The sequence below is a fragment of the Trichechus manatus genome, unplaced genomic scaffold, assembly GCF_000243295.1.
Source record: "Trichechus manatus latirostris isolate Lorelei unplaced genomic scaffold, TriManLat1.0 scaffold00007, whole genome shotgun sequence".
NCBI classification, from domain to species: Eukaryota; Metazoa; Chordata; class Mammalia; order Sirenia; family Trichechidae; genus Trichechus; species Trichechus manatus.
The window spans coordinates 22393471-22420240 of record NW_004443943.1 but is presented as its reverse complement, the minus strand read 5'-3'; the positions used below and the strand labels follow the sequence as shown (position 1 = coordinate 22420240).

Genomic DNA, 26770 nt, shown 5'->3' with positions numbered 1-26770 from the left:
CCCACCTCCCCACTCCTAGGACGTTTGTGTTACTTTGCGGCCACCCAAGGAATCCTCTTTGGCATATGGCTTATATCCAATGGGCACTGTTCTCTGGACCTAACCCTCTGCTTCCAGATGTATCTAATTCTCTGTCCTGTTTCCTCACAGGTCTTCAAGCTGGGTGTGTGTGGATAACTCCCTTATCTTCAGGAGTAATTCTCCGTTTCCTACAAGAGTTTTCATGGATTCAAATGGAATTAGGCAGTTTTGTGTCCATGTGAACAACTGTAAGTAAAAACATGTTGACCGCTAAGTACCGTAGAAACTTTATTGCTTATTATTTATTGAGAATTGGCTTTGTCTCTGGCCTGATTCTTTTAAACGTTTTTTCTTTTAAAGTTTTATTCTTGGCCTGATTTTTCCTTTCTTTTTTCTATCTTTTAAAGTTTTATTCTTACCCTTGATTCTCTTTGGTTTTGTTTTTCTCTCTCACTAGTGAACATTTGCAATTTCTTATTCTCTGTTGACTGTGGATCAGAAGCTCATAAAGAACTTTAATTTCAATATTTCTGTCACTTCTCTTAGCTCAGATAATCACAGATAGACTACATCCTCCACTTGACTATAATCTCCATGTGGGTACCCACTGAATCGTCATTTGGTGGGCACCAAATAATACTTGAATGAATGTCTTTGACAAATGACTCCAAGCCAGCCTTGTTTTTATTTCTCGAGGCAAGAGTGTAGGGGAAAGAGCATTAAACTGGAATCTCGGCCCTGCCGTTTACTTACCAGCTACACTGCCTTGGTAAAATCCCTCAGCATTTCCAGGTTTATTTCTTCAACTATAAAATGAAAAATAATATGAATTAGTGTCTTAGTCATCTAGTGCTGCTATAACAGAAATACCAAAAGTGGATGGCTTTAACAAAGAGAAGTTTATTTCCTCACAGTAAAGTAGGCTGAAAGTCCAAATTCAGGGCATCAGCTCTAGGCGAAGGCTTTCTCTCTCTGTTGGCCTTCTCATCAATCTTCCCCCGGACTAGGAGCTTCTCCGCACAGGGACCCCAGGTCCAAAGGATGCACTGTGCTCCTGGCACTGCTTTCTTAGTGGTATGAGGTCCCCCTGTCTCTCTGCTGTCTTGTCTCTTTTATGTCTCAAAAGAGATTGCCTCAAGACGCAATCCAATCTTGTAGATTGAGTCCTGCCTCACTAACACAACTGCCACTCATCCTCCCTCATTAACATCATAGAGGCGGGATTTACAACATATAGGAAAATCACACAATACCAGGAATCATGGCCCAGCCAAACTGATAACACATGTTTTTGGGGGGACATAATTCAATCCATAACACTGTCCCTGGATGTAAAAGTGCTCCATGACTGTAGAGTATAATAAAAGGGTGATTATTATTAGGTTTTTAAAATGGAATTAAAAATTTGTCAGTAAAGACTAACATTTCCAAAGATAAGAAACTAAGATACATTGGATGCTATTTTTAACGTCTAAAAAGCAAAATAATGTTCTCACACAAAATAGATTTAAATATGCTTTACACTCTGAGAGTCAACTCACCCTGTCTGTTAGGAAAGAAATTGCAAAACTATGTTTGTTTCAGAAAACAGCCTATTTTTGGATTTTGGAATTTGCTCTTAGGAGCATTATTAGAACCCTGTGGCCATTCAGGTTGTGAAAGGGTAAAGAGAACAAGGTGAATGCTTTGTTTTAAAATAAAGCCGCCCTTTCCTCTCCAAACCTCCCATTGGCTTCTAGTTCCAGCTTTGTGATCATGTTCCAGGGCTATTTCAGTAGCATCCAGCGGTGCTCCCTATTTTTAATCTTCCCCTCCTGCCTCTACCACCATCCTGCATACTGCTTCTGGACCAGTGGTTCTAGACTTTTTTTGTCCCACCATCACCTGAGAAATATGGCTACTTCCAACCCTGGTGGCGTAGTGGCTAAGAGCTACAGCTGCTAACCAAAAGACTGGCAGTTCGAATCCACCAGGTGCTCCTTGGAAACCCTATGGGCAGTTCTGCTCTGTCCTGTCCTATAGGATCGCTATGAGTCAGAATCAACTCAACGGCAATGGGGTTTTTTTTGAAACTAATAGTGGATCATTAAACCAATAGATTTCACTGAATGAGGCTGGGGAGTGGACTCATGTTTAGTATATAAAAAAGGCAAACACTTCCCTTTGATTCTGATTATTTATCTACCTTCCTCACATGTACACACATACACACATATACAGTCAGAGCCATAGAGAATCACTGGTAGATTAATCTTTCCATAACATTACATTACATTACATTGCTGCCTTATTCGGAAACTGCCAATGATTCCCCACCCCATACAGAATAACATCCAGCTTTTTCAGCCTGCCAATCGAGATGCTGTCATATTTGATCCAACTTACCTTTCTAGATTTTTCACATATTACATGACCCTCTGCTTTGGAGAGACTCATCTAATTGTCTTCAAGATATGCCTTGCATTCTCCCCAAGTTTGCATTTGCTTTTCTCCTTCACTTCAGTGTTCCTCTTTCTCTTTGCATTTCAAAATCACTACCTCTTCCATGAGGCTTCTCTTGATCACCTCAGTTAGAAGTGAGCACATCTTCACAGAAGTTCTAAGGCATTTATTGTTTGAGCCATTTCCTTGGACCTTATAGCATACCTTGTATTGTTATCAGTGTCTTCCCAGATCAGTTGTAAGCACCTAGAAAAGATAGGTCATATCTTTGCCCACAGTGCGTCATATTTAACTTGATAATCATCATCAGTAAAGGACATTCTTAGACAAGGTCTGTACATCATGAAGGAAGACCAAAAGCCCTTGGCCAGAAATTGGTAGCTTTAGGACATACTCCTGGCTCTGCCAGCTGGCTCTGTGGCCTTTAGCAAATCACTTACCTCTCAGGATCAAGTTTCTTACTCTAAAAATAATGGGTTTGGGCCAGATGAGCTCAGCTGCTAACCAAAAGGTGGGCAGTTTGAACTCATCAGCCACTCTGCGGGAGAAAGAAAGATGTGGCAGTCTGCTTCCATAAAAATTTACAGCCTTGGAAACCCTACGGGGCAGTTCTACTCTGTCCTATAGGGTCACCATCAGTCGGAATTGACTTGATGGCAGGGGTATGGGTTAAGTCTAAATACGTTTGAGCTCCGTTAGTCGTAATACGTATGATAGTAAGAACTTGGGGCCAAAACGCTTATTCTCCTTAGCTTGTACTCCTTATCTTCACTATTCCTGCTACTGCTGCTACCACCAGTATCCCTGAACTGAAGCAGAAGGCAAAATGTTAACTTTCTCTTATTTATTTTTTCCTCACTTTAGTTTTTTTTTTTTCTCTGATTCTTTTAAGCCATAAAAAAATAGCCAAATAGATATTTGCCATCTCAGCCTGTTGTCTTTTTTAGCTTAACTTCAGGGCTGTAAGTTTGGAAGAATGTTAAACAGTTCGGATCAGAGGTGGGAAGTGGCCCAGCATCAGCATCATTTGTTCCAGAGCAGTGTTTTTCAAGCTCTAATATGCATGTAGATCACCTGGAGATCTTGTTAACATGTAGATTCTGACTCAGTAGCTCTGGGAAGTGGCCTGAGATTCTGCATTTCTGACAAGTTCCCAGGTAATGCTGGGGCTGCTAGCCTCCGCATTCCACTTTGAGTAGCAAGGATCTAGGTGATAGTGAGTAGTTTGGAAGGTCCCAGAATTAAGGGTTGTGCTCATTTCATGCTCTATCAGAAAGCTGAAAGTCAAATAAGTAAGACTTGGTGGTCTTAGAGGACAACGGTCAAGCTAATTTCATGTGAAATCTTGATTAGCTTTCAGTGACACATTGATACTTTTTTACTCTGTCCAAATGACCTTCATTATGTGAAGAATGAAAAGAACCTAGCATGGGGCATGTTTCTACTATGTTCCTTTTTCAAGTTAGCAGAAGACTTGGAATGGTAAAGCAGACAGAGTGGTTCTATCAGTGGAGACCCTCTGTGCAGGGGACAGTGCTAGAGCCTTTCTTATATATTTCTCTTTCAGTCCTGAAGTTACGTAAGGAGATGACTGCAGGAGCTTAGATAGATTTATACATTGCTATAATCGGAATTACAGAACTGTTCAAGAAAATACCTCTTTTGGGTGTCTGAAATCTTGAATTTAAGAATTAATAACATGAAAGGAATAAAACATCGAAAACCCACATACTTGAGAGATTAAAACATTATTATTAGATATCTTAGTTACCTAGTACTAGGAGCCCTGGTGATGCAGTGGTTAAAGCTGCTAACCAAAAAGTCAGCAGTTCAAACCCACCAGCCATTCTGTGGGAGAAAGATGTGGCAGTCTGCTTCTGTAAAGATTCACAGCCTTGGAAACCCTATGGGACAGTTCTACTCTGTCCTGTAGGGTCACTATGAGTTGGAATCAACTTGACGGCCGTGGGTTTGGTTTGTTTTTATTTACCTAGTGCTGCCATAACAAAAATACCACAAATGGGTGACTTTAAAGAACAGAAATTTATTTTCTCAATTTTGGTGGCTAGAAGTCCAAATCAGGGCATCGGTTCTAGGGGAAGGTCTCTCCTTGTCAATAGCCCAGGATGTTCCTTGGCATTCCTTGGCTTGTAGAGAGTTCTTCACATGGTCTCTTCCCCATGTGTATGTCTCTGTGTCTGTTTTCCCTATTTACAAGACACCACTCAGAAGGGATTAGGTTTAAGATCTTCCCTACTCTGGTATGACCTTATTAACATAAAAAGAGAAAATCCTTATTTCCAAACAGGGTCACATTCACAGGTACAAGGGTCAGGATTTCAACATATGTTGTTGAAGGGCAGTCCATAAGATTATGTTTAAAGGAAATGGGAAGATTTGGGAGGGTAGATCAAATACCGTCTCCAACTTTGCCATGTTCCTATGGAAACAGTACTGTTTTGTTACATCAGCAGCTCATCCGGTATGGAACAAATGTGAGCATTAGTGAGACTCCTGTTTTCATCACGGAGCCCTGGTGGTGCAGTGGTTAACAGCTACAGTGAGCTACGGCTGCTAACCAAGAGATTGGCAGTTTGAATCCACCAGCCGCTCCTTGGAAACCCTGTGGGTCAGTTCTACCCTGTCCTGTAGGGTCTCTACGAGTCAGAATTGACTCATAGCGGCAATGGATTTGGTTTTGGTTTTTATTTCCATCACAAATTGCTAATTATACACATTCCTGCCGTCAGAGATTTGGAACTGACTGGCATTTGTTGACTATTCTTATCTTAGATCTTAATACTAAAACAATATTTCAGCTAACACATTGCAAGTAAGTTAGGAGGTGATAGAATCGTGTTTACCTCTGGAGACGGAGTGTTGATTGGGAACCTTCTGGGTGGTGGTAATACAAGTATATAAATTGGTAAAAATTCTTGAAGTTTCACACTTAAGATTAGTGTCTTTGCACACTTTATGTATATTATGCTTAATTAAAAATATTTTTAAAAATTAGTTATTTGGTATTGCAGATTTTCAAATAGCTTTCTTTTCTCTAAACCTTTTTTCTTTTTAAAAACATTTTAGCAGAATTAAACTATTTCCAGAAGCTCCAAAAAGTTGATACAACCAACTTTCAGGCCCTGGCTGCAGAGTTTGGTGGCAATCATTTTATTTCAACCTTCCAAACCCAGTCGCCACCACTTTTTTACAGGGTAAGCCTGTGGAAGGGAATGGGATTGTTTTGTTCTGTTTTGGTTTTCCCCTCATAGAAGACAATTGACCAAGTATCTGTGAGGTGCCTCCCTGCACCTAGGTAAACCATTGTCGGCTCTTTTGAAGTGTAGTGTTATCCACATTAACAGGTTATTGAGTTACCTTTGCTTCATCTTTCTCTTTTCTGGTGTGGTTCAGTCTACTCTCACTGCAAATAAGTTTCTCTTATACTGTGTTCAGGCTGGGGACCCCATTCTGACTTACTTCTCTGAGTGGTCTGTAGTAAGCCTGCTGAGACAGCCTGCAGGAGTTGGAGCTGGAGGACTCTGTGCTGAAAGCAATCCTGCAGGTGAGTCCAGGGCAGAAGTATCAGCCTTTTTCTTCAGTTTAAAATAGGCTTTCTCATTAACCATTCCCTTAATTCTTTGTGTTCTAAGGTTTTCTAGAGAGTAAAAGTACCACTTGCACTCGTTTCTTTAAGAACCTGGCAAGTAGCTGTATCTTGGATCCAGCCCTAGATGCTGCCTCTTACTATAACTTCACAGTCTTGAAGGTGGGTGTCTCCTTTTCTCTCTCTTCTCTGTCATCAATGTAAATATGAAATCAACATCTTCATGTTCCCACTGTTGGTGGGTTGTGGAAAGAGCACTGGCAACCCTACTGTCTGGAGAAAGATAAAGAATTAGGGATATATAGGCAGGATAATAGATTATCACCCTCCTGGCTAATGGGATTGGCTTGGAAAAGAGTGACATCTCTCTTTCACCAAAACTTATTGCTTTCACTGTTTAGTAGGTGAGTGGTCTTCTCAGTCCATCCAACTTCCCCACCAGCTTCACTGCCTGGCATTCTGGTGTAAGGAAAAAGTCAGGTTGAAGAAAAATCTAGTATGTTGATTCTCCCACCACTACCCGAAGCTTATTGCTAGTAATATGAAACCACAAGCTCCTGGTGATTTTATATGATATATATGCACACTCATGTTTCTTTTTTTAGGTTCCAAGAGGTATGACTGACCTGCACAATATGAAGGTGTGATGCTGTTTATCAAGAAAATATATTTCCTGTTTGCATCTGAGGCAATTTCCCTCTAGACTGTTATGATGAAAGAAAATTTGTGTGTGATGTATCAGTTACCTATAGATTTAGACCATTGTTTTCCCAAGTGTGTTCTATACAACTAGTAAGTGTCATATGAAACAAAGATTCCATATTAAATAAGTTTGGAAAACACTGGATTAAATAAAGCTAAACACTGTAAAGTAGACTTATTGGAGTCCCTGGGTGGTGTAAATGGTTAACACTCTTGGCTGCTAACCGAAAAAGTTTGGAGGTTCAAGTCCACCCAGAGAAACCTTAGAAGAAAGGCTGGTGATCTACTTCCAAAAAGTAGTCACTGATGCTGGGGAAGCCAGCACAACTTGTACAAGGCAAGGTCATGGAAGCTCCGTAGACACATCCAAACTCCCTGAGGGACTGAATTACTGGGCTGAGGGCTGTGGGGACCATGGTCTCATAGAACATCTAGCTCAACTGGCATAACACAGTTTATAAAGAAAATGTTCTGCATTCTACTTTGGTGAGTAGCGTCTGGGGTCTTAAAAGCCTGTGAGTGGCCTTCTAAGATACTCCAGTGATCTCACTCCTTTGAGGGCAAGGGAGAATGAAGAAAACTAAAGATACAAGAGAAGGATTAGTCCAAAGGACTAATGAACCACAACTACCATGGCCTCTGCCAGACTGAGTCCAGTACAACTAGATGGTGCCCGGCTACCACCACTGACTGCTCTGACAGGGATCACAATAGAGGATCCCGGACAGAGCTGGAGAAAAACATGGAACAAAATTCTAAGAAAAAACCAGACTTACTGGCCTGACAGACTGGAGAAGCCTCAAGAGTCTGGCCCCCAGGCACCCTTTTAGCTCAGTAATGAAGTCACTCCTGAGATTCACCCTTCAGCCAAAGATTAGACAGGCCCATAAAACAAAACGAGACAAAAGGGGCACACCAGCCTAGAGGGAAGGACTAGAAGGCAGGAGGGGACAGGAAAGCTGGTAGTAGGAAACCCAAGGTCGAGAAGGGAGAGTGTTGACATGTCATGGGGTTGTTAACCAATGTCATAAAACAATATGTGTACTTAAAAAGAGCAAAAACTTAGTCATTGAAAACCTGTGGAGCACAGTTCCACTCTGACACACATAGGGGCTCCTCGATTCGATTCAGAATCGACTCAACAGCAACTGATTTCTAGTCTTGGAGTCTTTAACATGCTAGAAAATGTTGTTAATATCTAATAGGGGAGTGCAGAATACAGTATTTCTAAAATTTATTTAACCATGGAATCCTTATTTTGTATCTAATAGGATCAATGTTCTGAGGAATATATTTTGAGAAGTTCTGATCTAGAATGACTTTTGAATTTAAGTTATATGCTGGTAATGGAAGGATAGAGAATTGGGAAGGTCAAGAAGGAAAAAAAACTCATTTCAGCATGATACGTAGGTGGAAGAGAAAATGCTGCTTTCGATTTTAGTTGATTTGTATCTTTTCCTTGTTCTTTCCAGGTGCCTGTAACACTTGTCTCACAGGCTAGTTCTCCTCTGTTGGCTGGAAACACTTGTCAGAATGTTGTTTCCCAGGTATGGATGCTGACCTTGGTATAGGACTTGACACTAGACTGACGGTATGTTGCTGTGCATTACCAGAGGTGCCCTGTCTTCCATTAAGTACTCGACCAACCCCACATGAGTTTTCATGTATTATCTGAAATTTACATGTCAAGAATTGAGCCCATCTGCTTCCTCCCTACCATGTTTTAATCTTTTCCATTGCCACCATACTCCGATACTTGAAGCTCAGAACATTAAAATTATTTCTGAATTCTGTTCCTTTTCTCACATGCAGTCTCTGTTTCTTACTAATTGTCTACATTTTGTTCTGTTGACACAGTATCATCTGAAAATCTGAAAAGACTGATCCTCCATTCTCTTTCTTCTAATCCATACAACCTAGAGAATTAAGTTAAAGTATTTTAAAGATTGTACTTCAGAAATTTAAGATTACCTTCAGTTGCTTGTGATTTCTATCCCTAGCTATCTTTACTCTACCCTAGACATTGCTAGAGCCAGATAAAACAGGTTTCCATTCCATGCTCACCTCTACCTCTGCTTCTGCTTGCCCTCTTCTACCCACAGTCAAAACTTATTTTTCTTCTCTTTCTTACCATAAACTCACCTCTTCCTTGAACCCTTTCAAAGAGCTCTATCCAGTCTTTGTTCTTATGTCCAGATGTAACATGAAGTGATCTTTATCTTTTCATTGTATTTGTGTTTGACATTTTTAAGATTACTTTTTTTAGTCTCCCTCACTCAGTTATAATAAAAATCCTTACAGACAGAAAATCCTCTGTCCTGTACATAATCAGTCCACTAAATACTTTTTTTATTTGTACTCTTTTTTTAAATTGTGTTTTAGGTGAAAGTTTGCAGCACAAATTAGTTTCTCATTCAACAATTTATACAAAAATTGTTTTGTGGCATTGGTCCACTAAATTTTTTTTATTAATTGATTCTTTTTTTGCATTTTAGGTGATGTATGAGATAGAGACGAATGGGACTTTTGGAATCCAGAGAGTCTCTGTCAGTTTTGAACAAACCAACCTGATTATCGAGCCAGATGCTTCCTTACAGCAACACTTCATCATTCGCTTCAGGGTTAGGGCCCTTCTCTTAGAGAGGATTGGGAGGGGAAAATACTGGGTTAGAAATAGTTCCCCTGCTTCTGAAACACATACAAAAGAGAATAGAATATGATGGCCTAGTCCAATCTGTCAATGGAAGCCTCAGCATTCAGTATTTCATTATTAAGCTGTAAGTGATAGGGATTCAACAATGTTTATTCATTAACATTTTCTCTGATTTTCTTTCTGGCCCCAAGCAAAGTAGGACTTCAATCTCAAAACTCTTTTTTAAATAGTAATTTTGAATCATAAAGTAAGCAACATTCTACAGAAATTCTTTAACTAGCTTTTCTCATATTTCTGGATATTTAGCATTTTATTCATTACCCACGTGATCTAAGTCTCCAATCTTGATCACCACTTTTGGCTTTCTTCGACTTCTTTCCTCTTTTTGAACGCAACAGAGTACAGTTTCTTCTCAGCTCTACCCTCTGGTGATCAACCAAGTTCCTAAGTGTCTCAGAATTCATTTTCAAGGCATCTGTGTGAATACATGTATATATTTTAGAGCACACCTACAACTCAATTACATTTAAATTCTTCTGCTTTCAGCCAGGTTAAACATATCCCTAAATTGATGGTAATTTTTTAGAAACAGAGTTGAGGGATCCTTGATAAATCCTTGGTTGTAATCCTTGGTAGAAATAGCATATAGTGAATTTCAATATTAAAATCACTCAATTTATTTTAATGAGTTTAAAAAAAAAACTGTATAGAAATTTCTGCAAAATGCTACACTGCAGAGGGAAGCCAGATAATTCAATGTGGCAACTTGTTACATTGCCTTAAGGAAGGGTACAAAGCCAAGTAGTAGGAGGTGGGAAAGCATGCTTTTCTCAATAATAGAATTTTATTTGTTCTTCCTGCAGTCTCTTGAGCAAAACACAGCTGCTTCCCTTCTGAGTCCTAGAAGTGGGAATCCTGGCTATATTGTTGGGAAGCCACTCTTGGCTTTAACTGGTGATGTAAGTCACTCGGTATCCTTTTTGGTCTGTTGCAACCTAATGAGAAAAGCTGCAGCTGCAAATCTTTTGGATGTTCCAATTCCTGAGGTTCCCCATATTTTAGGAATTCAGCGTTGTCTTCAGCAAACTATTAATGTATTATCTTCAGACATGCTGATGCCACCAGTGGCTTTAAAGCTTGTTAGAGTGGGTGAAGTTAAGTGTGGTGAAATGAGTTCCTTTATATGGCCTTTTGCCTTGTTTCTTTGGAAAAACAGCTTAAGAGGTTTTTCCCCTAAGCCCTGAGGAGTTACCTTTGCCCTAGTTTTCTACCCTAGAGGGTCTGTTACTTTTGCCAGGTTGACTAACATTGCCTGGGCAAGCTGTAAACAACTTGGTTTGAATCATTTTGTCTGGTCCTGGGCTATAGCCTGCCCCGTGATTGGTATGCACTTTGCAGGGATTGGTCAATATACTACGCAAATGAGCTGAGTTGTAGCCTACTATGCAAATGAAGTGTCTGTGGCCTACCAAAAGGGGATTAGTCAGTTCATGGCCCTCCATGCCTTGAAATTGACAAGGAGTTGTGTATATAAGTAACCAACCTCACAGAGGTTTTAGAGACAGAAAGAAGCAAGAAGAAGCAGAAGGAAGAAAGAAGAAGCAGAGAGAGGAGGCAAGGAACCTCCTAAAAGAGCTGTAACACGGTCAAGGGCTGTAACACTGAAGACAGCGAGAGGCCCCAATGGCATAACTAGCCGTAATAGACAGCAGGGCCAAGAAGAGCCTATCCGCAAGAGAGCTGACAGGGGCCCTGTCCTCAGTGGGCAGAGTAGCTGAGAGAGTTGTCCTGTAGTGAAGGGGTACTTTGCCTACATGCTTCCTGATCCTGATCCCTGATCTGGAGTTGTAGCCTGTTGATCCTGATCCCGAGTTATACTCTGTTCCTTAATAAACCACTTAACTGTAAGTGTATTTCATGAGTTCTGTGAGATGTTGCAGCGAATTGCCAAATCCAAATAGGGGAGGGAAGAGTGCTCAGGGGAGGGTGGCTGGTGTCAGAGATAGAGTGGTCCAGCAGCTTGGAGAATGTGGAGATCGGATATATTTGACCTCTCCCTCATAGGAATTGGCTTTGTGCTGTTCCTGGCCATTATTGCCCCTGAAGTTAGATAGGTTCTACTACTACTACTACAAGGAGCCCTGGTGGCGCAGTTTAAGTGTTTGGCTGGTAACCAAAAGGTCGGCAGTTCAAACTCACCAGCCACTCCGCAGGAGAAAGATGTGATGGTCTGCTTCTGTAAAGATTACAGCCTTGGAAACCCTATGGGGCAGTTCTACTCTGTCCTGTAGGGTCACTGAGTCGGAATCAATGCAACACAATGGGTTTTACTACTCTTCCTCCTTGTCCCATTTCACAGTAAGGATTGTGATTGATTTTTGTTTGTTAATGAGATATTTACATGCTTGCATGTGGAAAAACAATAATTGTCTCCTGGTTTTTCAATACTGAGGGAAAAACAAATTGGTGACTTAAAGGCTATTATGATGTTAATAAAAAATAAATGGTTTTAAGAGAACGAGAGCATACATTTTCCAATCCTACCTACTTTTTTTTGTGATGATCTCCTTGACTTTCATCTCAGATGACCCTCTTGCAGAGTCAGGGTGATGGAACCTGCTCTGCTAAGAGACATAGAGTACAGTTTGGAGTGAATGCAATCTCTGGATGCAAGCTCAGGTAATCCTTTGCTTCTGTATCATTTCTTAGAATTTTGTCTCTCCCTGTAGGGAATATGTGGATATTTTACATTTTAAATGGTGGTTCAGAAAATGTAATTTTAATATTGCCAGGAGTTTTCTGAAAACAGTCCTTTTATACCTCTAGGATTGTTTTCTCTAATATATTTTTTAATATTATTTATTTCTAATGTTTGGATTAATGTACTAATATGGTTATGTTATAGTGATGATGCTAAATTTACTTTCTGAAATGCCAATTATTGGACTATTTAATAGTTGATACACACTTCCATGGTATTAGCATTGGACTCCAGGCTTCATGGTGTTTAATTACAGGTTGAGGAAGGCAGACTGTAGCCACTTGCAGCAGGAGATTTATCAGATTCTTCATGGAAGGCCCAGACCAGAACATGTCGCCATTTTTGGTAACGCTGACCCAGCACAGAAAGGACAGTGGACCAGGATCCTCAGCAGGAATTGCAATGTTTTGGTAAGGAGAGAAACACGCTTTCTAACCAAAACTCATTTTAACCCTTTGTAAGTTATGGATAGTAACATTAAAACCAACCCTCTTTTCACTGATGGTGTGATTGTTATAGAAAGAAGAATATAAAAAATCATGCCCATTTCAGCTTAGGTTTATAAAATTTGAAGGTAGAAAGTCTAGAGATTGCTCTGTGATTCAAAATCACCCCTATATTTCAAACATTCTCTTATGTTCTTGAATATTCAGCAGCACATACTTCTTTTTGTGTGTGAGATTGAAATCATGGTCTTTCTGTTGTTATAAAAATAATACATTTGCAAGTTTAAAAATTCAAACTGTATGGGATGGCACTGAATGAAAAGTAAAAACCTCACACATTCCCAGCCCCAGAAGTAGCCACATTTAACTGTTTGTTTTTAGTTTACCACTGGTCCACAGCAGCTGTATCTCTTGACTCTGTTCTAAGTAAAATGAGGAAATTAGCTCTCCTATCTTGCCTGCTTCCTCTCTTGCCTATCCACGACCTCCTAACTTCAGTCAGCCAAATCGTTATTTTTATTTCTTTTAATTTAAAATTTTAAGTTATGTTTGTTTTTCTGGATAAGTAATACATACACTTGTTTAACAATCCATAGAGTACAAATTAAAAATCTCCCAGGCATCGATTCCTTTCCACAGAGACAACCAAAGTTACTTACTAGTTTCTTTCCTTCCAGAAATATTGCATGCTTACACAAGTAAATACTCTTATTTTTTTTTTTTCAGCCAAATGATAGAATATTATAAGCACTGCTCTGCACCTTGCTTTTTTCAATTGAACTTAGTTTGCTCCATATTGGTACATAATAATAATAAGCATCCTCATTCTTTTTTTTATAGTTGTATAGTATTCCATTTTACTTGTTACAATTGTCAGTTGCTGTTGAGCCAGCTCCAACTCATGACAACCTTACATATAATAGAACGAAATGTTGTCCACTCCTGCACCATCTTCATAATTTTTGGTATGTTTGAGTCCACTGTTAAGGCTACTGAGTCAATCCCTCCCATTGAGGGTTTCCCTCATTTTCATTGGCCTGCTACGTTACCAAACTTGATGTCCTTTTCTAGTAATTGGTCTTTCCTGATGATGATCCAAAGTAAGCAAGTTGAAGTCTTGCCATCTTATTTCTAAGGAACATTCTGGTTGTATTTCTTTGAAGACTGATTTGTTTGTTCTTTTGGCAGTACCATAATTTATTTAATCAGTTTTAGGTAGACACTGAGGTTGTTTTCAGTCTTTTCCTATTACAATATGCATTTTATAACCTTGTTCAGGTGCTATTTCATACATGTAAGAATAAACTGATAAGATAAATTCATAAAAGTGGAATTGTTGGATCAAAGGGTGTATGCATTTAAAATTTTAATAAATATTGCTAATTTATCCTCCATACAGATTGTCCCAATTTACAATCCCACCATCCATCTGAGACTGCTTATTACCCCATACCCTCACAAACACTGTTAATCAAACTTTTTAATCTTTGCCTATCTGTTAGGTGAAAAGGAGGTTTAGTCTGTTTTTCTCTAACTGTGAGCAAGGTTGAGTTTCTTGACATATGGTTGAGCAATTTGCATTTTCTTTCTTATCATTTCTGTATTTATGTCCTTTGCCCATTTTTATTGAATTATTGGTCTTACAACTTGTAGGAGCTCTTTATGTATCTGAGAAATTAGCTCATTTTGTGGTATGAGTTGCAAATATTTGTTTGTCATTTGTCTTTTGACTTTGCTTATGGTGTTTTTTGCCATGCATAAATTGATTTTTATGTTGTAAAATTTAGCAATTTTTTTCTTCTGGATTTTGGTTCAAACTTTGAAAGGCTATTCCCTTTAGAGATTTTTTTTTTTTTAAAGTGCCCCTCTTCTTGTCTCAGCACTAATAATAGGGGATTTTAAGAGGATTTGGAGGAATAGATAAATATATGTACTCAATTCAGCATTTGGGCATCTTGAGTCAAATTGAGTTCTTTTAAACCACAAATTTAGCCATACTTGAGGGAGGGTAGTGTGGGGTGGTATGTGGCAATGTACAGGAAGGGGAATGATTAGTGGGAAGGACTGAGATTATAATAGAACTACTCTTTATTATTCTTCAACCTGCTATTTTTAAAGCACATTTTTGAAAAATATTTGATGACATGGAAAAATGTCCATAATGTAGAATAAGGGAAAAAATGTTTAAAAACATTTGGAATAAGTACATGAAAAGATACTCAATATCACTAGTCATTAGAAAAATGAAAAACTACATTGAGATACTACTTCACCCTCACTAGGAGGACTATAATTAAAAAGATAGAAGTTAGAACTCTCATACATTTCTGGTGGGAATATAAAAATGGTGTAGTCACTTTGGAAAGTAGTAGTTCCTCAAAAAGTAAACAGAATTACCATATGACTCAGCAGTTCCACTCTTAGGCATATACCCAAGAGAAAAGAAAACATATGGCCACATAAAAACTTGTAAACAAATGTTCATACCAGCATTACTCATAGTAAGGGGAAACAATCTAAATGTCCATCAACTGATGAATGGATAATCAAAATGTGGTATATCCATACCTGGAATATTATTCAGCCATAAAAAGGAATAAAGTACTGATACATTGTACAACATGGATGAAAACAGTATGCTAAGTGAAAGAAGCCATACACAAAAGATCACATATTGTATGACTACATTTATATGAAATGTTCAGAATAGGCAAATCCATAGAGCCGGGGCAGAAGTGTCCCTGGTGGCACAACGGTTAAGCACTTGGCTGCTGATTAAAAGGTTCATGGTTCGAACCCACCCAGTGGCTCCACGAGAGAAAGTCCTGGCAATCTGCTTCAATAAAGATTACAGCCTAGGAAACCTGTGTGGCGGTTTTACTCTATCACATGGAGTTGCTATGAGTCAAAACCAACTCGACAGTACTTAACAACAGCAATAAGGGGCTAGGGAGAAGGGGGGGCAGTGGCATGACTGCTAATGGATATGAGGTTTCTTTTTGGGGTGATGAAGATGTTCTGGAATTTGATGGCGGTGCTGGTTGCACAACTTTGTAAATATACTAAAAATCATTGAACTGTATACTCGAAAGGGCGAATTTTATGGTATGTGAATTATATCACAAAAGTAAATATTTGGGCATAGTATAATTTTATGGTATGTGAATTATGTCTCAGTCAAAAAAAATAGGACATAGTAGAATTTCAATTCAATGAATGTGTATAAAATTATATATACATACCAAACTATAAATAGTGCTTGTCTCTTGGTGTTGAAACTGTGGGCAATCTTTTTTCTTTTGTGTTTTCTGTATTTTCTGCAAATGAATATGTTTTTCTTTGAAATCTCTCTCTCGTTCTCTGTCAAATTAACCCTGCTGCCTTTGCCTTAAACTATTTGCTCTGACACTTCTACCTTCAGATTTTTTAACCTATAGTCTGTCATAAATGCTGCTACCAAAGTCATGTTTTTCCACGACAGCTTTCATCTCCTCTTCTGTGGCCGTCTCACACTCCATAGTAAGCAGCAGCCCTCTCACAGTTTCAGTATCATCTTTAACAGTTCACCTAATTTTTTTCAGTTCCTCTTATTTATCTATTTCTTTCATTCAATTTAAGTAGAACTTTTCTACTGCTTCCTTACATCATATTTTCTAATTTGAACTCTCATTCCCTAGGGTTTATATTTGTTACCCCGCCACCCCAATCTTTGTCTGTCAAACATTCTTTCTCCCTGATTTCCTGATTGACTTCCTGAAGCCTTCTCCATGTGAAATGGAATTAAGTAAAGATATTTCCTCAACTCCAGAAGTGTTTCAAATATATTCTTTATGCATCTGACTTCCAAATTTATATTTCAGCCCCTGAGCTCGATACTGAATTTCCAGCTTCCCATGTTCACTTAGCTATTAGAATTCTCACTCTAGTATCCCATCATCATCATAAAATTAGCATATCTAAAATAAACCCATTATCTCCATATTAGTCCTTTTTCCAGATTTCCTTATTTCTGCTAAAGGTACCCTAGTCCATTCAGTTATGCAAGCTTTGACCTTTGGCATCATCTTTGGTTCCTTTTTTCTTCCTTAGGCTCTATATACAAATGTAAAATTTTCCCTCACTATCAGTTTTCTAAGTCTTCCCCTATTCCTAGTTAACACGTTATTGCCTGTTCTGAACCTTACTATAAAAAGTATGAAGTCAGAAAAGCACAAGGCATATTTGAGGATTGTTTGCATCTGCTAAGTTATAGTAACCTCCTGATTGATGTCCTCACGTCCACTATCTTCCCCATCAATCCTTCCTACATTTTGCAATTAATCATCCCAGAGTATACTGTGTTTCTCTTCAAAACAGACTACTTGGTTGGACTTCATAATCTAAGCCTAAAGTGTGTTCTTCTTTAACCTTTCACTTCTCCGGTGTCCAAATCCTTTGCATTAGCCAAGAAGTCTGCTCAAGGTCAGGGCTTTGCACATGCCTAGCATATGGTAGACATTCAGTAACTATTATTTAAATTAATCACTGAATATGCCTCTATGGCATCATGTACCTTTTTATATGCCATCCCTCTACCTGAATTTCTTTTTAATTCCCTTCCAGTCACACGTTCCTCATTGTGGTTCCATGAAGCACTCCCAAACCAGCAGTTGCTGTTTCTTCTTCCTGTGTTCCATGGCACTCACTATGCACCACTCACTGAAAGCTTCCTATAAATCATTTTGCATGTGCTCACATTTTATTACTCTGTGTATTAGTGATTTCCACTTTAGATAATAATTTTTTGTGATCCAGGACAATAATAGAATCTATGGCTATAAACTTTTGTGTTCTGTCTCTAAGCATGGTTGTTGTCCATTGCCTTTTCCTTATTGTATAATGTTTAGGAAGTGATGACTACTTGATACATGCTGACTGACTAAGGCAACAATCAGGCAATTCAAGCAGATGCTTCTTTACCCTTTTACAGGCTGTGAATTGTACGTCCTGCTGTTTCATACCAGTTTCCTTGGAGATCCAGGTATTGTGGGCATATATAGGCCTCCAGTCCAACCCACAGGCTCATGTGTCAGGAGCCCGATTCCTGTACCAATGCCAGTCTGTACAGGTAAGTCATGGTTCATAGTGGCCTACTAAGCCTTGCAAGGCCTTGATTGTCTGATAAGCCATTTGATACCCAGATAATTTTTTAACTTCTGAGAGCCAGTTTATACTATCAACCAATGCATGTTTAGAGTGAAGCTTACACAATTAACTTTCAACTCTATCCTCCCTGCCTGGTTACTGAAATTAGCATGTTGTCATGGTAAACACAATCTGTACAATTTTTATCCCGGGTTTTTTTTGTTTGTTTGTTTTAATCTCCTAACCCTAGACTATAACCTATTGCTGTCAAGTCAATTCTGACTCATAGCAACCCTTATAGGACAAAGTATAACTGCCGTATAGGGTTTCCAAGACTATAATCTTTATGGAAGCAGACTGCCACATCTTTCTCCTGAGGAGCAACTGGTGGGTTCGAACCGCCAACCGTTCAGTCAGCAACCAAGTGCTATCACTGCGCTATCAGGGTTCCTTACACCAGAGTATAGTAGAGGCTAATTTCTTTTAAATAAATTTTGCAGCCATTTCTATACTGATAGACTTCAACCATAGAAAACATTTTCTATAAATGTGTGTTAAACATCACAGGCATACACTTATCAGAGTCTCTGAGCCTGTTAATTGCTGTTAAAGTTACTGCTGTGGCTAGTTTCTAGTCACCAATTCTTGATCGTATGAGCTCCATAAATATAAATAATTTTTATCTGTAGTAAATACATACCTATTGTTTATGATGTGCCTTAGGACAGCTTTAGCATCTGCCTTGGCTTTAGAACCTAATTCTTAGCTTTGTAAGTTGAGAAATTTAGTATTTTCATTGTACTTAGAAATAATTAGGTCCTACAGAATTGGTTCATATATAAACCAATATGTCAGTTTATTAACTTTTAATGAAAATTAAAATGTTAAACTGATTGAAATTCTTATCCGATAGTCATTGCATTTACATCCCAGAAAAGAAACAAACTTGAGCCCATGTTTAGGTCAGAAGTAAAATAACTTTAGTTCTTCTTCACAGCAGTTCTTCTGTGCCTGTAAATGGGGTTAACACTCAAATTACCAGAAACTCTGTTAATGAGAACATTCCATTCTCTCCCTGTTGGTTTAGTGAATAAAATAGAACTATCAGAGCCCTGGTTGCATAGTGGTTAAGAGCTCAGCTGCTAACCAAAAGGTTGGCAGTTCAAATCCACTAGCCACTCCTTGGACACCCTCTGGGGCAGTTCTACTGTGTCCTATAGGTTTGCTATGAGTCGGAATCAACTCGATGACAGCGGGTTTGGTTTTTTTTGTTTTTGTTTTTTTTTTTTTAATTTCTCTAAGAATCAGTTAATCTGTTACAGATCCTGTACTGAATCCATTGTTATAGTTTTCTAAACTTTTCAAACTATATTTTTATTTTTTGCTTATGAGTTCCTGTGTTGTTTGGGAAGATACCCTGAAGACTATTCTTTTTATTTTCTCAAATCTCTGGTTCTTCTAGGCATTGAAGCTACCCAGTGCCTCTTTCTTGTCTAGAAATTTAACTGATATATTTTTCTACTATTTAGCAGAGGTTAGTTTTTAATGTTAGTTTGCTCCCTTTACAAAACCACGCCTTATAATCATTCACATCTAACTAGCCTAAGTGGATGCCAGTTAAGAGAATTTTGACTGTACTTCATTTGTGCATAATCAAAGAAACAGTACCTATTCCGATAATGAAATAAAGATTAACTGTGTTGAACTTATTGAGAGGTGGTTTGGAATATACAAATCAATGTTACTTTACAAGGGTCATATTTAAGGGATTTGCAAACATAATTTTGACTATACAAAATTTTTCACTTTATGCACTAACTTGAGAATCTCCCAAACTTTACGAAGTGTTAAAACAGAATTGTCGGTGGTAATTTCTGAAGTAAACAAAATATTAGAGCTTAAAGTAGAAATAATCAACCGTGCATAACAGAACTGGATCCATACAAAAAGAAATGTGCAGACTTAGAGATGTACCTTTTGTCTGTCTTGATAAAAGAATGAGATGACCAGACTTTGAGTGTGTTTTCTCTTTCTTCCTTTTTATGCTCTTCTTGTTGCACATGCTAAACAGTAAATTCTCTGATTTTGCCTATACATAACTTTATAGGCATAACTAGAACTTCTCTATGAGGCTATCGAGGAGCATCCAAGGATCCGCAGATTTGAGGCTGGCTTTGTGGTCACTAGTCAGTGCGATAAGCCAGAAACAGTGACAGTCTAGCATATTCCCAAGCAGCCAAACAGCAGATACATTTGTCTGGAAACAAGGACCAGGAGGTAGCAGCAAATGTCAGCAGTCAGTGCAGGCAAGATGCCAGAGTACCAGATTGGCAGTCTGACAGATGGCCAGGTGGGAGAATAGGCACAAAGACAGTTTATAGGAAAAGACAAGCAATCCAAGGCCAGGTAGTCTATGGAACCTGAAAGGACAAGGAAATAATACATTTCAGTAGTAGTAACATTGGTCAGTGAAACAGTATCTTGCCCTAGTTAATGACTATTCTTGTGGGGTGGGACCCAGTCTTGGGGGAGTTAGTTTAGGCCTTGTAGGTGAGAACAAGCAATTGGTAGTAGCTAGCTGAGGTAGAAAGCTCAATCAAAGGATGAATAGTAGTAGCACTTTAAAAAAAAAAAAATTGTATAATTCAAGTAATATATTAATACGTATTTTTAAAAGTCAAAAAAATGCCAGAAAAGGGGGAGGTTAACAAAAAATAAAGCCACTGCCACCCTACTCTCCAGAAATTACCTGTTTCTTCTGGTATTCTATTTCTAAACAATATATGTGTACTTAGTTATCTCTTGAATCATCAGTTTTAGAGATTATCTATTGACTTGCTATTTTGGTTGATGACTTAAGTTCTATTATTCTCTCCTTACCCCTCCTACCCCACTGAAACTTGCTCTTGAATGTACAGTAGCTAAAGTGAATGGAAGAAATAACGAAGTAAAAGAGCTGAACAGAAAATTTAAAAGGGTGGCTTAAGAAGACAAAGTAAACTGTTATAATGAAATGTGCAAAGACCTGGAGTTAGAAAACCAAAAGGGAAGAATACAGTCAGCATTTCTCAAGCTGAAAGAACTGAAGAAAAAATTCAAGCCTTCAGTTGCAGTATTGAAAGATTCTATGGGCAAAATGTTGATCAGAGCTGGAAGATTCAAAAGAAAGTGGAAGAAATACACAGAGTCACTACACCAAACAGAATTGGTCAGTGTTCAGCCATTTCAGGAGGTAGCATATGATCAAGAACCAATGGTACTGAAGGAAGAAGTCCAAGCTGCACTGAAGGCATTGGTGAAAAACAAGACTCCAGGAATTGACTGAATGCCAACTGAGATGTTTCAACAAATGGATGCTACGCTGAAAGTGCTTACTCGTCTATGCCAAAAAATTTGGAAGACAGCTACCTGGCCAACTGACTGAAAGAGATACATATACAGGCCCATTCCAAAGAAGGGTGATCCAAAGGGGTGCAAAATTAATGAACAGTATCACTAATACCAAACACATGTAAAATTTTGCTGAAGATGATTCAAAAATGATTGCAGCAGTACATCGACAGGGAACTGCCAGAAATTCAAGCCAGATTCAGAAGAGGACGTGGAACAAAGGAGATCATTGCCGATGTCAGAAGGATCCTGGCTGAAAGCAGAGAATACCAGAAAGATCTTTACCTGTGTTTTATTGACTATGCAAAAGCATTCAACTATGTGGATCATGACAAATTATGGGTAACATTGGGAAGAATGGGAATTCCAGAACATTTAACTGTGCTCATGAGGAACATGTACATAGACCAAGAGGCAGTTGTTCGAACAGAACAAGGGGATACTTCGTGATTTAAAGTCAAGACAGGTGTGTGTTAGGGTTGTATCCTTTCACCATACTTATTCACTCTGTATGCTGAGCGCATAATCCAAAAAGTTAGACTATATGAAGAAGAATGAGGCATTGGAGGAAGACTCATTAACAACCTTTGATATGCAGATGACACAACCTGGCTTGCTGAAAGTGAAGAGGACTTGAGGCCCTTTGTGATGAAGATCAAAGACCACAGCCTTCAGTATGGATTGCACCTCAACATAAAGAAAACAAAAATCTTCTCAACTGGACCAGTAAGCAACATCATGATAAACAGAGAAAATACTAACGTTATGAAGAATTTCGTTTTACTTGGATCCACAATCAACAGCCATGGAAGCAGCAGTTAAGAAATCAAACGACATATTGATTGCAGTTGGCAAATCTGCTGCAAAAAACCTCTTTAAAGTGTTAAAAAACCAAAGATGTCACTTTGAGAACTAAGGTGCCCCTGACGCAAGCCATGGTATTTTCAGTCACCTCATATGCATGTGAAAGTTGGACAGTGAATAAGGAAGACCAAAGAAGAATTGATGCCTTTGAATAATGCTGTTGGCAAAGAATATCAAATATACCTTCCACTTCCAGAAGAATAAACAAATCTGTCTTGGAAGAAGCACAGCCAGAATGCTCCTCAGAAGTGAGGATGATGAGACTTCATCTCACTTACTTTGGACATGTTCTCAGGAGGGACCAGTCCCTGGAGAAGGACATCATGCTTGGGAAAGCAGGAGGTCAGCAAAACAGAAGACCCTCAATGAGATGGATTGACACAGTGGCTTCAACAATGGGCTCAAACATAGCAACAATTGTGAGGATGGCACAGGACCAGGCAGTGTTTCGTTCTGTTGTACCTAGGGTCGCTATGAATCTGAGCTGACTCGACAGCACCTAAAAACAACCTAACACCCCTCCTACCACCTTCCCAATGTAGTTATATCAAAATATTTCATTAAATCAATATTCATTGTTTCATTATTATGGTTAGATAACTATCATGCTGAGCCAAGTACCGGTAGTCTCCAACTTATGACAGGGTTCAGTTCCAGTGACTCATCGTAAGTTCTTTTAGTTTTCATTATTATCGCCTTTTATTATCACTGTCTTTATAAATTCAATCCTTATTTGCCTTTGGAGGTTGGAAACATTACATATAAACTTAAAGATATATTTTAATACATACATACATATTACTAACAATACGATGTACCAAAAAAATAGGACAGTTGTAAGTGCAGTTTGTTGTAACTCGAATACATCATAAGTCGGAAACCACCTGTAGTGCCTTTTTTGTAAAATCTTTTATATTTTCTGAAATTAAAAATTACATCATCTTTACTTTCTTTAGCTTTCTTTGAGCTTATGGTTAAGACCTCCCGCACCCACCAACAGCTCTGTAAAATTTCTCTCAATGCAGTTTTCCAAGTCAAACTTGCCATATAGTCTATCAGTTCTACTATTTTCTGGTATTTTCTTCATGGAAACCTCTATAACCTGATGTAATATAGACTGGTTGCTGCCCAGTTATTGTCATAGAATGTCCTTTGCTGTCATCTTGGGAGCTCCTCTTCTTTCTTGCGTTATATTCACTGGACACTACTACTTTTTGCGGGGGGAAGATTATCTCTTGTTTTGATGGAGCTCGACTTCTAGTAACCTCTTGAAAAAAAGGTGCATGGAAACTACTTTTTTTTTTCTTTTTTCACATTTCTCAGGATAACTTTTTTCAATCATCATAATCGTCATCATGCTTGATTGATAGTTTGACTAGATGTAAAATTCTAGGTTGAAAATGGTTTTCACTCACAATTTTGAAGGCGTTCTTTCATTGTCTTCTAGTTTCCATTACTGTTGTTCAGAAGCCATTCTAAGATCTTCTTTTTATTCCTAGTGGTGTGAAGTTTCCATAATATTGTGCCTTGGATGGTTCTTTTTTTCATTCATTATAGTGGATAATTAGTGGGCTTCTTTACTCTGAAAACTCAGTTATGAGAAGTTTCTATTATTATTATATGTTTGATAGTTTCCTCCCCACTATATTCTCTGTTCTCCCTTTTGTAACTCCTATTAATCTGTTATAGGGGCACTATTAGATTGATCCTCTAATTTTTTTTTTCTCTCCTATTGGCCATCTCTTTATCTTTTTGTTCTTTCTAGAAGAGTTTCTCAGCCTTCTAACCTGTTACTGAATTTGTTTTGACTATCATATTTTTAATATCTAAGAGCTCTTTCTTATTCTCTGAATGTTTCTTTTCCTAGTATCCTTTTCCTATAAATGTTTGAAGATATTAACTTTTCTTCACCTTTCACTGTCTCCTTTTTCCTCTGAGTTTCTTTATTCTCTTCATTTGGTTCCATTTCTCTCTTTATCGTGAGATGCTTTCCTTACATGTCTGACAATCTCTAGCTGTCTATCCAAATTTAAGAGTAAGCTATTGAGCTGGCTGAAAGCTCTGTGATCATGGGTAGGACTTACTGATTGATGGCCTTCACTGTCAGGCACTTGGGTACAGTTGCTTTTGGGGTTGTGGAACTGCCAAATGTGAGTATCTCTGTCTTTTTTTGCTGGGACTGTTAATTTCCTCTAGCAAGGGATCCTCCAGATTCCTGACTAAAGGGTATGCACATAAGACCATCTGCTAATATTTTGGAGCTTGATGAAGGAAGGAATTTCATTATACAGATTAGTCCACCTCTTTTTAGTTCATACTTCACTCTGCCCTTTGCTATGCCTGATGTCCCTAAGTCCAGAATTCCTCTGGTTTAAATTATCCAGTTTCTTGTTGAGGTGAAGGAAGGGTAGTTGTCTGGTTGCATTGGGGGTGGTGTTTATCATTCAGTACCAGTTTTCTGCCCCCACCTCATCCTTGCCTCCCTATTGTCTCCTATTACTGAGTCTCTCCAGGGTTCGACAGTGTAGATCTACTTGCTTCTAGTCTCTGAAAGCTTTTAGATTTGATCTTTCCCGCTGGAAACGCTTCCATTTGGTTTCTGTTTTCACATATTCTGATGTCTCTGCATTTTAGTGAAGATGGAGTTTTTGTATCTGTTGTTGGATTAGAGTGATTTTTGAGATCCACAGGGAGAAGACCTGAAGTCTAGTAGTAGCTCTTGATAAGCACATATCCTAGGTGAGTTTGAAAGAACAACTCTGTTCAAAGAACTTTTGTCATTTGGAGTTTCCCAGGCACTGAAACTCCAGCATAGGCTTAAAAATATATACTTGAGCAGACATGGGCCCAAAGATTGCCTTCTTGGACTCATAGCTACCTTAGAGATCAGTTCTAGATATGGCTGACCTCAAGTCTCCAGAAATTCTGATTTGGGGAGTTTGAGGGGGCTAATGACACTCCTCTTTTCCCCACCTGAGTTTGAAACCAACTAAAAGGAGTCAGGCAGAGATAAAAATGTTAGCTTTATTACTCATAAATGCTAGGTTGAAGGATGTGGCTTGGGTGTGCAACAATGGGTTTCATAATGCAATACTATATTCTTCCATCATAAGGCCACTACCCTAATTCCAACCGCACCTTCCTTGAGTTTCTTCTTTGGACTGCTGGTGGGCAGTTTAGAATCTGCCTTCTCCCCAAAAGCTCTGAATTTAGAATAACACAATAATTAAATCAACTCCTGGGCAACACTGAACCCAAAGCTAAAAATCCATCCCCTATTTTATTTCCCATCCCAAAGTATGACTAGCCACCCTGACCAGTATAGCTCATCAAGTATTTTGCAATGAGATTAAATGAAATATTAACATGCTTCAATAATGTAAACTACAAAGATTTGCTCCAAAAATTGAATGTAAGTCCTTTCCCCATTATGAAGTTCCTGGGGAAAATGTTAAGACCTAGGAGTAAATAGTCCTGTAAGTTAAAGTCCAAAAGTATTAAGGTAAAGCGCAAAATCAAATATTTTTGCCTTGTAAGTTAAAGTCCAAGTAAAGTCCAAAATTGGTAAGTAATAAACTCCTCTCCATTTTCTTTGGTTAGTTTCATATTTCTGTCTGCAATTTAAGAAAGAATAGAACTGCCCTTACTACTTCTGTTTGCACTGAAATGTGTACTGTTCCAGAGCCTGGAGCCTTCTGGGACCTGGTAAGGTAGAAATGCTAAGCACATAACAGCAGCAGTTTTATCATCTGGCATCTCTGATATCAGGTACCTCTCCAACTGGAGAAAGCTAGTCAGTCTTTAGGTAGGTGTAACTGTTCTCAGTTCTCATGGACTGTTGCTAAGAAATTCCTTTCCCTGTCTCTCATCAAATAGACCTACATAGGACCAATATGATAAAAAGGTATATCTTGCTTAGAGCAATTTGTTTTTCAGTCTTTCTTCAGAGAAATAGTAATAATGAGAGCCAGGGTGGAGGGCTACATGAATGGGTACCAAGCTCTGACCTGTCATTGACCTTTTTCCGCCTCAGGATTCCCAGCTACGCACAGAAGTATCTTTGACAACTCTTGTGACCTTTGTGGACATTACTCAGAAGCCAGAGCCTCCGAGGGGCCAGCCCAGAATGGACTGGAAATTGCCATTCGACTTCTTCTTTCCCTTCAAAGTGGCATTCAGCAGAGGAGTAGACTCTCAAAAAGGCTCAGTCTTTCCCATCCTTATACTGTGTCTCTTACTACTTGGGGTTCTCAGCCTAGACACTAAGTGAAGAAAGGAGAAAACTCACTTCAATTCTCCCCATGGGAAGCTCTGAGGTAGCCTACTTATCATGGCTAAACAGATTCTCACCTGCTCGTTAGCTGAGGCGAGCATTTAAGAAAATAGAAGATCTAAAGGAAGGAATCTTTGTAGGAGGTATTTAGAAAAGCAGTAAAAGTACTTTATTCTTTATGGGTCTCTGCTTAGGGCTCTTCAGGCCAGCAGCAGTGCATCTTCTCAACCAGGGAAGACAAAGAGCCCTTCCTCCAGCCCTTCCAGTTGTGTTGTACCTGACTAAAGGTTTGGCATGTCTTCATCCATCTGCTCACAGGCACACTCGGGCCCTGCACAAAAAGGAACATGTTCATGCTGCCAGGCAGGGTGAGCTCCGGAATAGCTGCCCTCTGGACCTGAGAGAAGCTGACTATTCAGAACTGAAAACTGTTGGCTATGTATTTTGTCTGGCTCTTCGCCACGCCCTGGGCCATACCCTTTACCCA

General features: G+C 38.8%; 1 protein-coding gene across 1 annotated transcript in view; it reads left to right on the top strand.

Moving 5' to 3' along the window:
• TCTN3 (tectonic family member 3) overlaps nucleotides 1-26770 on the top strand; it is a 27513-nt gene extending 743 nt beyond the window's left edge. Inside the window, 12 exon segments of the mRNA XM_023740232.1 lie at nucleotides 151-269; nucleotides 5551-5678; nucleotides 5920-6028; nucleotides 6117-6232; nucleotides 6676-6713; nucleotides 8214-8319; nucleotides 9268-9393; nucleotides 10289-10396; nucleotides 12010-12104; nucleotides 12443-12596; nucleotides 17602-17739; nucleotides 26044-26770. Coding sequence (XP_023596000.1) covers nucleotides 151-269; nucleotides 5551-5678; nucleotides 5920-6028; nucleotides 6117-6232; nucleotides 6676-6713; nucleotides 8214-8319; nucleotides 9268-9393; nucleotides 10289-10396; nucleotides 12010-12104; nucleotides 12443-12596; nucleotides 17602-17739; nucleotides 26044-26280 — 1474 coding nt within the window. The 3' untranslated portion in view covers nucleotides 26281-26770.